The sequence below is a fragment of the Callithrix jacchus genome, chromosome 5, assembly GCF_049354715.1.
Source record: "Callithrix jacchus isolate 240 chromosome 5, calJac240_pri, whole genome shotgun sequence".
Lineage (NCBI taxonomy): Eukaryota > Metazoa > Chordata > Mammalia > Primates > Cebidae > Callithrix > Callithrix jacchus.
Genome location: NC_133506.1, coordinates 95,775,167 through 95,789,090, shown reverse-complemented (window position 1 = coordinate 95,789,090; position 13,924 = coordinate 95,775,167). Strand labels below are relative to the sequence as shown.

Here is a 13,924-nt window from a genome sequence, read left to right as displayed (position 1 = left end):
GTATCAGATGGTCTTTTGAACTTTTAGAAACTTGAAGATTTTGTTTCATTTTTGCTTGTTGGTTTTTGCAGTCAATGGGGAAACCTTTTAAGTAAGAAAGGACTAAGTTAAACTTCTAAATTCCTTATAATAAATCAGTATACTGATGTTCTGGATGAGATGGGAGACTACCCCAAGTAGATACAATATACACCAAAGAGCAACTTAAGCCTGGACATTCCAGATTACAGTCACTTCTGTCAGAATCATTTGGACAATTTGGTTATTTCAGGTGTCCTGTCTAATGAGGTAAAATTAAGAGAAGTTGTGTACTGTGTGACAACAAAAACCTCTTTGTTTTAGAGGCATTTGTAGGCATATAGAAATGGCTTGAACCATTCATTTTACTATAATTTCAGAATGGGCTCAGTATTCTGTTGAGAGATTGTACTCTTCAAGTAGTCTTAGTTAATTAATTTTATCTTTAGTTTTTTGTTTTTTTGTTTTTTTGAAACAGAGTCTCCCTCTTTCGCCAGGCTAGAGTGCAGTGGCACAATCTCGGCTCCCTGCAACCTCCACCTCCCAGGCCCAGGCAGGATTCTCCTGCCTGAGCCTCCCAAGTAGCTGGGATTACAGGCACATGCCACCTCTCCAGCTAATTTTACCATGTTGGGGTTTCACCATGTTAAACAGGATGGTCTCCATCTCTTGACCTAGTGATCTGCCCACCTTGGCCTCCCAAAGTGCTGGGCTTACAGGCATGAGCCACTGTGCCCTCCAGTATTAGTTATTTAAATCTGTGTTTTTCAAACTGCAAGCTGAGCTCTAGTAACATTTTGGTTTTGAGGTAATTAGTCATGAAATCATATAAAGAGATTATGGCCAACATTGTTTTTTCTTTAATGAAGTAGAATAGAAAAAAATGCAGTTCTGCCACTGGTCCTGCAGACCAGCAGCATTGCTGTTACCTAGGAGCTTATTGGAAATACAGAATCTCAGATCCCAGCCAGACCCACAGTGTTAGAATATGCATTTATCTGCATTGTAACATAATCCCAACATTAGTGTTTATAAAACATTGAAATAAAAAATAGTAAAGTTTATTACAAATAAAAATGCATTCATTAAGTTGTTTCAGTCTTCTTTGACTGTATTCATGCACATACAAGCTTATACCTTAAAATGTATTTCTAAGGGTTCCCAGTCAAAAAAGTTTAAGGTCTACCATTTTAAATGTGGATGCTGACATCATATCACTGAGTATGTTCTTATGAGTAACTGTGAGAGAGCTATCTTTGCTTGGCATTGACATCATCTGTACAATTTGGTTTTACTTTTTCTCTATCTTACTTTTCCTTCTATTTCATGTTCTTCTAGTTATCTCTTATATGTCTCTGTTCCTTTCTTTGTATATGATGCACTTCAAGCCTCAAAATTGTACTCACTGTCATGAAAACATTTTTCTCAAGTTTTGCTTTGTGGTCAAATATTCTCAATTTACTGAGAAATTAATGCTAATCAACAGGTTTTTGTTTTTTTTTTTAATTCTAGAACCAATTTTGAAGAAGGAGATACCCACTTTCTACCAATGTGCTTTTCTCCTCTGTTTGTTATGACTTCCAAATGTCAGATGTTACAGTACCATTTGGTTTGGATATCATTAGATCACTCTGATATGTGCAGATATGCATGGTGTATCTTAAATGCTGGGAACAGAATTTTGAGAAGAAATATGTATAACATTAAAGTCTTACTTTGTATCCCCAGTTGTATTTTAAACAAGTGATTGTAGCTTAGTTTACTGTGTACTAACCTAACCTAGTGCAGACCAGGTAAAGGAAGCTAACCTCTTATATCGCTATTAAGAGACTTCCTAATTTCCTGGATTATGACCAAAAATAGAGAAAAGTTATACTAGTTGTACTTAGTGTTTTTTCCATTGACCGACAATATACAGTTCAACTTATGACAAATAAGCAGCTGAAAAATATGTGCCTCTTTCTGTGATTCTGAGACTGGAACCAACGAAAAGCCAAGAGTGTCAAATCAAATTTTTTATCCAGTCACCGTCAGCTAATTTTCACCATTTTGTGTCACACAGCCACACTTCAGTTGCTATTGATCTCATTCTTCTCCATCTGGTTATTCCATTTAACTTATACTTTGTTTTAAAGGGCTTCAGCAGTGAATTATATTTTATTTTAGATTAGAAATATTACAGGGGTAATCCAGAAAAGGGGGAAAAATAGATAATTTTGAATCCCTAACTCTCAAAATTAAGGGCCTTGTTATTACACATCATTCTGTTTATTGGTTATTATCAGGCAGTATGTACAGCAGAATTGTAAATGATTACTAATTTTTTAGTTATTTTTATCCATACTTTATAACAGTATGATATACATGTATTTGCTAATGTTAAATGAGTTTTTCTCTAATTTTTTGTGCATTTTCCCCCTTTTTCCATGAAGGCCATATCTCTTTGGAGCAGGGTGTTTTTCCATAAAAGCTCCATGGTGAGTTCCAGTTCAGTCCCGCATGCCTCATTCATTTGCTGTACTCTCAAAAAGTAATTCATTTTGTATTTTTGTTTCCAGTTGCATGGCCTGATCACAGTTAGATGCACCAAGTTACTGAATAATTTGTAGACGGAACATGAATGTTGATATTTAAGCTTTAGAAAAGCAGTTTTCTTGGTTTCATTTTATTCTTTAAAAAGTAAAAAAAAAAAAAATCACAGTCGAATTTTTTTTAAATAGAAGAATTCTCTCATAATGCTTATAAATATTACAAGACAAGGCTAACACCCAAGTTTAAAGCTTTGAGTATTATAGTATTAGAAGTTCTCTACATATCATGCATAGCATTTGGGGACATGATTTATTTTAAGATATAAATATATTTAAGGTATGCCAAAAGTGGCTTATAAAGTTTTTGTTGCATTTTACTTGGTCCTAAAGAGACAAAAGTTTTGTTTTGAATAGTTTAGGTATTTAAGGGGCTACATAATGACAAAATAATACTTTACGTAAAACCTCCTAAATAATTATTTTGAATTATTAACACATATACATCATAGCTTAATTACTTGGTAATTTCTTCCATATCAGTGTATAGAATATAGCTTTGTTAGTCTTAGGCATGAAGGTCATAGAAAACAAATATAATATGTTTAATACTTTCATATAAAGATGGGAAATAGAATGTGTTAAGAATGATATAAAATGTTTCTTGGTTAAAAGTTAGACTGCCTGGGTCATAGATCCCAATTCACATACTTACTAGCTGTATGTTTTGGGGGAATTTTCTAACACATTCCTGTTTCTTATTTCCTTATGTATTAAAAGTACCTATCTCATAGGTTCACTATGAGAATTAAGTAAACTGATATATATCTCAGTATATGTTAGTATATAACAGTGCCTGGCACATTAGTAAATGTGCAGTCACTGTTAGCTGCTACCACTGTTTCTTTTCCAGTTTCAGGGGTAAATACCATGTTTCAAAATAAGCTTCTTTAAATTAGATTATGTTTTTCACTTTTAAGGATATGTTGGCCAGCAGGAACTTTTGAGAAATGTAAGGTATATTAATTTTATTAATTTAGTCAGAATACTTGAAAAGAGTTCTGCACATATATGTGTAGTTCTCATAACTGCTAACTGGGAATTGTTAATAGCGTTCTATTACACTAGAAAAAACATTTTAACGTTTTTTTCTGTTGGACAAAAAGAAGCTTAAATAGTTTTTTAAGGTTAATTATTATTTGATACAAACTAATTTCAATGTTTATATGCCATAGGAAGATCTGAAAATTTTATTATCATTTAAGAATAGGTGACGTAAAACAAATCAACATAAAATTTTCCTCCTTGAAAATTATAATTAGACACAGTTTGCAAGACTATTCTAAACAGATTCAGAACATACGTGAATGTAAATCTCATGAAAGTCGATCTTTATTTATTTTGTTAACCAGATGTCTTCTAAAAACAAATAAAATACATAGATCTTACTTATGAGCCTTCCAGTGATTGGTGAATTTTAAATGCCACATTCAACATACGACAAAATTTCTTTGTAGAGTAGCTTAGAATTAAATTCCATTTAAGGATAAATTCTTCTTCTAAGTACAAAGCCAAGAGTTTTAGTATGTTAATAAAGATTGAAGTTTTTGCATAGAAGTAAAAGATGGAATAACAATTGTATGTTAAATAAGAAAAGTTCATTCCTCCAACAACGTATGTGCTCCTCACATTGAAGCAAAAGCACTTGTCAACCAGAAATGATTTGAGGTTGAAACAAGATTAAAAGAGCCAGATTAAAGAAAGGGATATATGAAATATAGTAGACTTCTAAATCATTGCCTGTCTTTTAGAAGACTGCTTTGTGGTTTGTTTGATGCCATCGTTAGCTCACAAGAAACTCGTTTTTAGTCACTTATACTAGACTAAAAGGTCCTCCTTTAAAACGTTACTTTCCCAGTGGTGCATGTTTTTTCCATTAAGATCTTAATGAAACCTCAAATTAAGGCAGCAAATGAATATAAATTTGACAACTTCCTCCATGTTGTTTATAAGATCTCCTTTGTTTTAATAGTTTTTGTTATTTTTCCATGTTATTTAGCATTCAACCTGAGAATTTTTTATTTACTGTTCTGAAATAAAACATGCTAAATAAATATGTTTTAATATATCCATTTATAGGGTAATATATGTATTTTGGATGAAAAATGAAATTTTTACCTTTTAAAATGAAATATAAATTTTCTACAAACTTTTTATTAGTTTCAAGTTGCAACGTTAACACTTAGCTAAGAATTTGCTTTTGGTATATCACAATTTCTGTTAATTCTTTGTTCTTCATTAAATCGGTTTAGTCGTTTACATTCATGCACTTTCATTTCAGATGAGTCAGTCAGAAAATAGTCATTCCCTTTGGTAACAAAATAAGCTTGTTGGAAAGTGAAAAGTGCATCTTCAACATTTTAGTCACTCTGGAATTCCCTGGTATCATATGTCCTCTAGATTAGTTTAACTAGGATATTTGAATTTGGATGACTATATAAAATAATACAAAAGAATGATACAAGTAACATACTGTTTAAACATAGACATTTAAGATAATTCCAGTGTGAATTTTTGAATCTGAATTTTGCTTTCAATATTACAAATGAATAAGAATTTATCAGGCTCCTACTTCGCATGTAGTATTGTATTTAAGCTACTGTTATTTTTGAATTGCTTATCAAAAAATATATATGACAGATAGGTAGTCCACATGAGTGTGTTTCTTCCTTGTAAAATGTCTTCGTATTATATAAGGGTAAGTTTTAAAGAATTAAAACTTGCATATTATAAAGTTTTAATTAGGATTTTCTAAGAGTTTTGATCAAGATATAAAGAGTTCATATAAACCAATCTTGTTCTGTTAAATATTTAAACATTTTACAGTTTCATTTTTTGAAAGGTAAAGATTTATATGGAGAGGAGAATTTATTTTTAGTTGCTACATTTACACAAATCTGTTAGACCTTTAAGAAAAATTTATGACAGAATAGAATAATCTTTGACAGATTATTAGTATCTTTAGTTATTTAAAATAAAATACTTTCAGTTTTCCCATTTCAGTCTTATTTTAGAAACTAAGATTGAGAGTGAGAGAAAACTTCCAAAAGAATATAAAGAATATTTTTTCTTCTTTTATAGAAAGCTGTTATACCACTTGTAATACATCAATATTGTGTCTTACATTTAAACTCAAACATTGACTGTCCTTTTAAGAAACGTTTTAAGAAAGGAAGGAAATGGTGCTTCTGTCTCATATTAGCTCCTTCCATGCTTGTGTCCTTCCACACAAGGCACTGGAGCACCTTGCTGCTTATCCTGCCATCCACAGATACTCCACATCTATCCTATTCTAATAGTAAAATTATTCACATGAAGATCGTTGTCCTGTAATTTTTAAGCAGATATCATTAGAGTTTTATACTCTTTTTTTTTCCTCTTTGAAGTTGAGTACAGAGAAAAAATAGGCAAGAAAAATTTAATATGCTGACCTGGCTGGATTATATAATAAAGGCCAAGGGAAGAAAAATGGGGAACTTCAGTAGGCTTTGTAAATGCTTTTAAAGTCCTAGTAATGTTAATATCCCTACAATTTCTGATGATTGCAGTGAAAATGATTCTTGTTCTATGGTTAGGCGGTTAAGTATTTCCTCAGAAGAAATAACAAGGAGTTAAAATCCTGATTTTTAATTTAGCATCTTATTTGTGAATTTGGTTATTTGGCTTTTTGTTTGCTTGGGCATTGGTTTTTCTTTTGATTACATTGATTTGTATCAGACTTAGTAAATATGATATTTTGTGGTTGTCATTTCTTCTGAGATGCTGAAAGTTGGATTTATTCCATTTTTCTTTTATGTTTTACTCAAAAGTTAACTCAAATTTTTAAAAAACTATTGAAGATGGGGTTATTTATGAGAAGCTAAGGGTAGTAAAGGAACAGGAATTATCAGTAGAAAGGAGTTCATCAGGAGTATGTTTTGTTCTCATGTACAACCATTAAAAAAAATGGATGAGTCCACATAATCAATATTGTTCATCTTCTGGGCACCAATCTAAATTGAAATACTATTTTAGTATCATTGTATGTTCAGACTTTACCTGCTTTGAACAAACATGCCCTGTAAATCATTAAATAAATGAGAGAAGGCATCCAAACACCCAGAGAACTTTTTTCTAAACTTTCAAATGTTCTGTAATGAGATTTTTTTCAGACCCCTTTAGGAGTAGAAAGGGAGATGTTGAGAACAAGATAGAAAAAGAAGGTTAGCATTGGAGTGCTTTCCTCTGAAGACTGGGTCACCAATCTGTAAATTTACATAATACACAAAGCTAGCATTTTTCTAATACATTCAAATATGTGTCATTTTTCAATGTTTTATCTTTCTGTCAGCAAAAGGTTATTTTGTGATAGAAATATTCTAGGTCATTGTGGAAACGTTCATACATGGTATGTCACTGTCACACATTGATAGAAAAGCCCTTCTGCTTCTGCCAAGCCTTCTTGAACTTTTAAAAACTTAGGTTGAAGGGCAGATTGAGCCAAATTAAAATTTCTGACTTTGAATGTATCCCCTTAGAAGATATTTTATTCATAATATTTTTATTAGATTATTTTTCCTTTTTATTCCTCTGCAAATCTTAAAGACACACACATATTTTTATGTTTTCATTTTGCTGAAATACCACAGTCATTCCACATTATAGATTGATGATAGAAATAACTTGATATGAATGTGTTTACCCAGTATTCTCCATACTCAACACACAACACTATGTTATGTAGCAGGTAGCGAGTTATTTTCAGGCTGAAAACTCTTGACTCATTAATAAACACAGACTTTTACTGATGGAATTTAAGGCCCTATCAGAGGAAAAAAGAAATGATGAAATATAAAAATAAAAATGATAATGCTTTATGGAAATGAAGCATAGTTATAGGAGGAACTACTTATTCCCTGTAGGAGATAATGACCTTATATAAAATAACACTGTGTTGATGCTTTTTACTTGTGTGTTCCAAAACAAAATTGTATGTAACTTTTAGAGGTATAAGAGATTTTAGCTTTTGACATGAACTGATTAGACTGCAAGCTAATAAACATACAAAGAATATTTTTTGTATGTCAGAAAACTAAATTGATGTCCTCTAAGTTTTCTACTTTTTATCGTGTTAGAAAGTTGGCCATCTGCCCCCAAAGCAACTATTTTTAAGTCTGTTTAGGATGGTTACTTTAGAGAGACCATCATACTCACTTGTTACTTACCGCATGATTTAAAATAACAACAGTGACATCCAGAATTTGCAAAAGAGCTTTGAGTTTGTCCCAATGAAGCGTGTTGGTACATTATAGTAGCTTTGTTTTCTGATGGTGATTCTAGTAAAAGCATATAGTTGCAAACTGCTTTCAAGAAACTACAATACTTTTATCTCTGCCATTCCGCCAGCCCCCATCCTCCCCAAACTTCTAAGGGTTAAAAATGACCAGTGGTGCCTAAAAAATACCAGTTAGAGGAATTTGTCAGTTCAGCAATAGTAGTTCAGGGATAGAAATAAAAGCTTTCAAAGTAACCTTAAATTCTCAGGTAATGCAACGGAGCATCATAACCAGAAAGAACAATTCTGATGCCAGTGACCCAGATATCATGGGAAGGTGCATGTTTGTTCAGGTATAGGGCAGAGGAGAGTCTTCCTTTCTAGAAGTAGGTTACTGCAGTTGTGCCAGATGCAAGTATGAAGGGGTGAAACAGTTTACAGAACCAGATTTATTTCCCCTCAGAAGCTTTTTATTTAAAACAACATCTTTATTCCTGTCACTGGAAGTCTCACTATGACTGGTTGACATTTTAGGCATGGAAGTTTTTTGTTGTGGGAATCATGAGAAGTGTTTTAAGAAATGTTAATGGTAGAAGAGGTTTTTTTCATATGTAGTAATAGGCATTACCATGGATTTTGTTCAAAGAGGGAGACCAAAGGGACCAATCAGAGTTGCCTCTGATCCAGATGTAGCTTTCCTTAAAGGAAGATGTTAAGACAAACCTCAGGAAATAAGATGTCTGAGAGACTATTAAAAGTGTCCTAGAAACTGGGAAACTGAGATTACCAAAGCAAAGTCTGAATTTTTTGAAGATTAGGTTAGGGCTGAGGGTCATATAGAAGAGTTAGTATTTGCTGAGTACTTTGATATGGGAAAGTACTGCCATGGGAACTTTACCTGCTTTGTCTAATATGGTGGTTCTCAGATTTGAGCATGCATCAGAATCATCTGGAGGATTTGGTTCAAAACACAGATTGTTGGGCTCCATTCCCAGAGTTTCTGATTTAGTAGATCTGGGATGGGGCCTATGAATATTTGCTTGCACTCCTAAGAATTTCTCAGGTAGTACTATATGAGCTGGGGACAGCGCTTTGAGACAATATAATCATTAAAATAATCCTATGAAGTAGTCATTACTATTTCTATTTTACACATGAGTAGTCTGAGCTCTGAGAGGTTAAATAACTTAACTAAAAGTCACACAGCTAAGAGGCGACAGCACTGGGATTCAACTACATGTTTCTTCCTGACTCCAAAACTATCTCTTTCCATCCCACCATACTTTATTAAAAGATGAAGGGATAAGAAAAATTGAGCAAAATAAGGTAGAAATAATGTTTGACATTGGAGACTGACTTAGCAGAGGGGAACATCGGAGCTCTAGTTTTTACTGTTTCCTACCTGGGCTGTGATCTTGACCAGTGCATGATGAGGCTACTATATGAATTAGAGAAAGTAATTTATCAAAGGTGGTTGGCAAAATTGCTTTTGGAAGCTCTTGATAAACCAAAAGAGAACAGAAATACAGGATTGAAAAGAAGCTGTGAGGCCAAAAGAAGCTGTGATATTAAAAGCCAAGTATAAAAACTTATTTGTGGAAAACAGAGGAGAGCAACTTCTTTTTAATGGCAGTGACAGGAAGTAATGGAAGTTACTAAATGTACCCTCAGACATATGAGCAACAGAAAAAATTTAGGTTTGAGAGGCTATTGATATGTAACTCCATCTTGGTCTTTTTCACTGAACAAAAATAGACACATCATTTTCACAAATTTAAGAAGAAAAAGACAACAGATAGAACACCAGTGAATATTATTGCATTAGACGATTAGCTATGCTCCCCTTAACGCTGTCTACCTCTCCATAGCATTGTGGCTGAGAAAGCGTTTTCAAGCCTTCGTTCTATGTCACCTCATTTTGATCCATACCGTCTCCATTCATTTGTACTGTTAATCCCACATCTTAGAAATTGGTGCAAAAGTAATTGCTGTTTTTTTGCTATTAAGAGTAGTGGCAAAAACAGCAATTACTTTTGCACCAACCTAATATATATAAAAATGACGTGCTAAACCATTTTATTATTATGAGATGTTTATGCTGGTACTATTGCTTCACTTTGAAATTTCTAGAGAAAAGTTATCCATCTGAAAAGAACTGACTTGGATTTTGCCAGCACATACTTCAAAAAAGAGTTGATTTTTATTGGTCTTATAAATGGTGCTCTCTTTACAAAACTCTGGAACTTTGAACTAATTTGACTTTTACTCCAGGATATGGTCTCACATCATCATTTATTGCTTAAGGCAAAATGCATGTTCATATTGGAGGACTTGAATGGGGTAGAATTTAAAGGAAAATCTGTCATTACCTAACAGACTGTCATTTCATCATGATAATTATTTTTTACTGTTATTTTATTTTTTTAAGCAAAGTTAAACCTCCTCCACAAATTTCACCCAGCAAATCGATGGGCGGAGAATTTTGTGTGGCTGCTGTCTTCGGAACATCCAGGTCATGGTTTGCAAATAATGCAGGTCTGAAAAGAGACAAAGGTATGTATTTTGGCTGAAAAAATAAATGTTCTATTTGTAGTTTTTGCTTCTTGAGGGAAATTGCTAGCAGTTCCCCTAGAATAATCTTGTACCCAGTAGTCTGGAAACCATTTTTTTAAATATAATTAGTCTGTCACTCCTCAACTAATTACTCAAGCCTAGTCAAAAAGAAAAACTATCCTCTCAGTATGAACGTTAAATGAATTGCCCACTGAGTGATTGTGTTTTGTTTTGTTGGTGATAATCTACAGGTGATCTCAATGCTGTCAATTCTATACCCATTTTATACCTTTTACATTTTTACAAGATAGTTTCACATCCTTGTCTATGCAGTATGGAGAGGAAAAGCCTCATTGTCCCTGTTTTAGAGATGAATAACTTGAGACCAGCAAGTTTAAATATCTTAGCTAAAAGCACTAGTTAGTTAGGCAATAGAATCAGAGTTTGAAACGAGATTTTCTAGTGTTAAAAATCTTAACATTAAAAAAAAAAAACTCTCTGCCATGTTTTTTTGTTGTTGTTGTTTTGCTTTGTTTTGTTTTTGAGACAGAGTTTCACTCTTGTTGCCCAGGCTGTAGTGCAGTGGCACAATCTCAGCTCACTGCAACCTCCACCTCCAAGGTTCAAGTGATTCTCCTGCTTCAACCTCCCATGTAGCTGGAATTACAGGCACCTGCCACCATGCCCAGCTAATTTTTTGTAATTTTAGTAGAGATGGGGTTTTACTATGTTGGTCAGGCTGGTTTCAAACTCCTGACCTTGTGATCCGCCTGCCTCAGCCTCCCAAAGTGCTGGGATCACAGGCATGAGCTACCATGCCCAGTCCTCTGCCATGTTTTAAGAACATGATTAAGAAAAAGAAGAAAGGAACAGCCTGCCACTGAGAAATAAGGCTCAGCTTTTGTGGTTACTATTGCTCCTTTGAATTAATATACAGTAGTCCCTCCTTATCTGTGGAGGATACATCCAACATCCCCAGTGGATGCCTGAAACCTCGGATGGTTTGGAGCCCTATATGGTACGATGCTTTTCAGTCTAATAACCAAGACAGCTACTATTGGACTAATCAGCTGGTAGCGTATACAGTGTGGATATGCTGGACAAAGGATGATTCATGTCCCATGCAGGACGAGTGGGACAATGAGAGATTTCATCACACTACTCAGTGTGCCCTTTGAAGTTAATGAATTGTTTATTTCTGGAATTTTCCATTTAATATTTTTGGACCGCAGTTGACCATGGGTAAATGAACACACACCTAAGGAGGGACTACTGTAGTTATTATGTTTTTAATCCCTGCTTTGATCACCAGGGTCCATACCTAAAATGTTTATAGGATTAATACTTTGTAGCATGTGATTCCTTATTGCTTATGTTTAGAAGAGAATGCCTACATTCATAAACCAACTATATCATTTTGAATGTTATGATTTTCCCCTTAATATTTCAGTATTTTTAAACTAGGTCACAAACTGGGTTGTTACTAGGGCACTTCTCTGGTGAGTTCCACAGGCTGTATTGTTCTTGGCAAAATGGCTCTCCTTTATGCTAACACTGGCAGTCAGACATGAGCCCTTTCTCTTGTTATCGCCTTTCAGTGACCCTTTCCTTGGTAATAGGATCTCAGGCACAGCAGGTTCCTTACCTAAGTGGGAGAGGATACTGTTAAGTATGCAAGCCTTCCATTTCCTTATCCCATCTTTATTTTTTTTGTTACCTCCTTAGGTTTAATGATGCTATCGAAAGGACTTTTTGTTACTAGTTAAAACCTTCTGTGAAGCTCGATTTCAAATGCTTCTCCCTTCTGTTCTAATTACCTTTTTAACTTGCTACTCCTTTATGTCCCACTGGCTGATCATTAGCCATTTTCTCAAATCAGCTGTAATTGATTCCCCTGACATAGAGATAAGGTGACCCACCCAGCATTCATGAGTGATTTTATATGCTCCTAGGTTTACTGTAAAACCTGAGAGAGAGAATTAAACCTGTTTTGGTAGTGAGTACATGTGTATTCCTTATAAAGTCAGTTGATTAGATCCACATTCAGCACCTGACTTCTCAAAGTATGGCTGATCTTCATTTACCACAGGGGCCAGTGATCCCATGGAGAGAAAGAAGAGGACTTGGGGGAAGGGGATGCACATGCATGTATGCGTATGTGTGTTGAACAGACTTTATTTTCTAAAGGAGCTTTAGGTTCACAGCCAAATGAGCAGAAGGTACAGAGATTTTCCATATATACCTTCTGTACCCATACATGCAAAGCCTCTTATCAGTATCCCCCACCCTGGTACGTGTGTTTGAACTGATGAACCTCCATTGATACACCATATGTTTTTTGTTTATTTTGATTCAGAAATTTAAGTTCTAAATTTAAATTTTCTGAGAAAAAATAGATGAGACATTAGGCTGATTTAGGCATACAAATAACCTTTCATATGAGTCATTTGGTACATTCAGGGTAACTAAATCTTAGTCCATACGTTATTCCTTTTCAGTTAGTCCATTCCCTGATATCATTCATTTTTCATAATGTGGGACAAATTACATTGTAAACAAATACAAAATCTATAAAATATTTTACTATATTAGGATTTGGGGCAGAGTCCTATCATTCTTAAAATAAATTGCTTAAGATTAAAATAGTCTGATATTATAGATATTTTCATATGTGAAAATGTCTAGCATGTACTTATATGAGGCAACCTTTAGGCAAGGAACAAGCACCATATGGAAAAATTCCTTTTGGCTGGGTGCAGTGGTTCATGTCTGTAATCCCAGCATTTTGGGAGGCCAAGGTGGGTGGATCACATGAAGTGAGGAGTTTGAGCCCAGCCTGACCAATATGTCAAAACCCCATCTCTACTAAAAATACTAAAATTAGCTGGGCATGGTAGCAGGTGCCTATAATCCCAGCTACTCAGGAGGCTGATGGGGGAGAATCACTTGAACCTGGGAGGCAGAGGTTGCAGTGAGTCGAGATCGTGTCACTGTACTCCAGCCTGGGCAACAAGAGTGAAACTCCATCTCAAAAAGAAAAATTAGAAAAAATAAAAAATTTCTGTCTTTTCATTTTCTCTGAGCAGCCTCAAGAGGGAACTGTTAAGGTCATTAACTTGTAAAAATTATTCTGTGCTCCTTTTATGCCATCATGACACATCGGGTTCTGTTTCTCTGTTTGTAGATCAGTCCAAACAAGTTGTAGTTGAGTCCCTGTACATTATCAGTTGCTATGGCACCTTAGTGGAGCACATGATGGAGCCCCGACCCCTCAGCACTGCCCCCAAGATTAGTGATGACACTCCACTGGAAATGATGACATCACCTCGAGCCAGCTGGACTCTGGTTAGGTAGTACCTCCTTTCTTTTTTTTTTTTTAACAGTTTCGTTAAAGTATATAAGATTAAAAGTGTCTAATTTGATAAGTTTTAACATGCATACAGCTGCGAAATCATCACCAAAACATGGCAAACATATTCATCATTCCCAAATGTTTATTTGTGGCCCTTTG

The 13,924-nt window shown here is 34.4% G+C and overlaps 1 protein-coding gene across 19 annotated transcripts in view; it reads left to right on the top strand.

Moving 5' to 3' along the window:
- Nucleotides 1-13,924, top strand: part of BCAS3 (BCAS3 microtubule associated cell migration factor) — a 754,554-nt gene that overhangs the window by 384,518 nt on the left and 356,112 nt on the right. For 11 of the 19 annotated variants that reach the window (XM_017972491.4, XM_078373697.1, XM_078373712.1 and 8 more), the window contains 3 exons: nucleotides 2,451-2,495; nucleotides 10,289-10,413; nucleotides 13,598-13,763. In XM_017972491.4, coding sequence (XP_017827980.3) covers nucleotides 2,451-2,495; nucleotides 10,289-10,413; nucleotides 13,598-13,763 — 336 coding nt within the window. The remainder of the gene's footprint in view (nucleotides 1-2,450; nucleotides 2,496-10,288; nucleotides 10,414-13,597; nucleotides 13,764-13,924) is intronic. The other 8 variants (XM_078373699.1, XM_078373700.1, XM_078373696.1 and 5 more) reach the window with 1 other exon arrangement.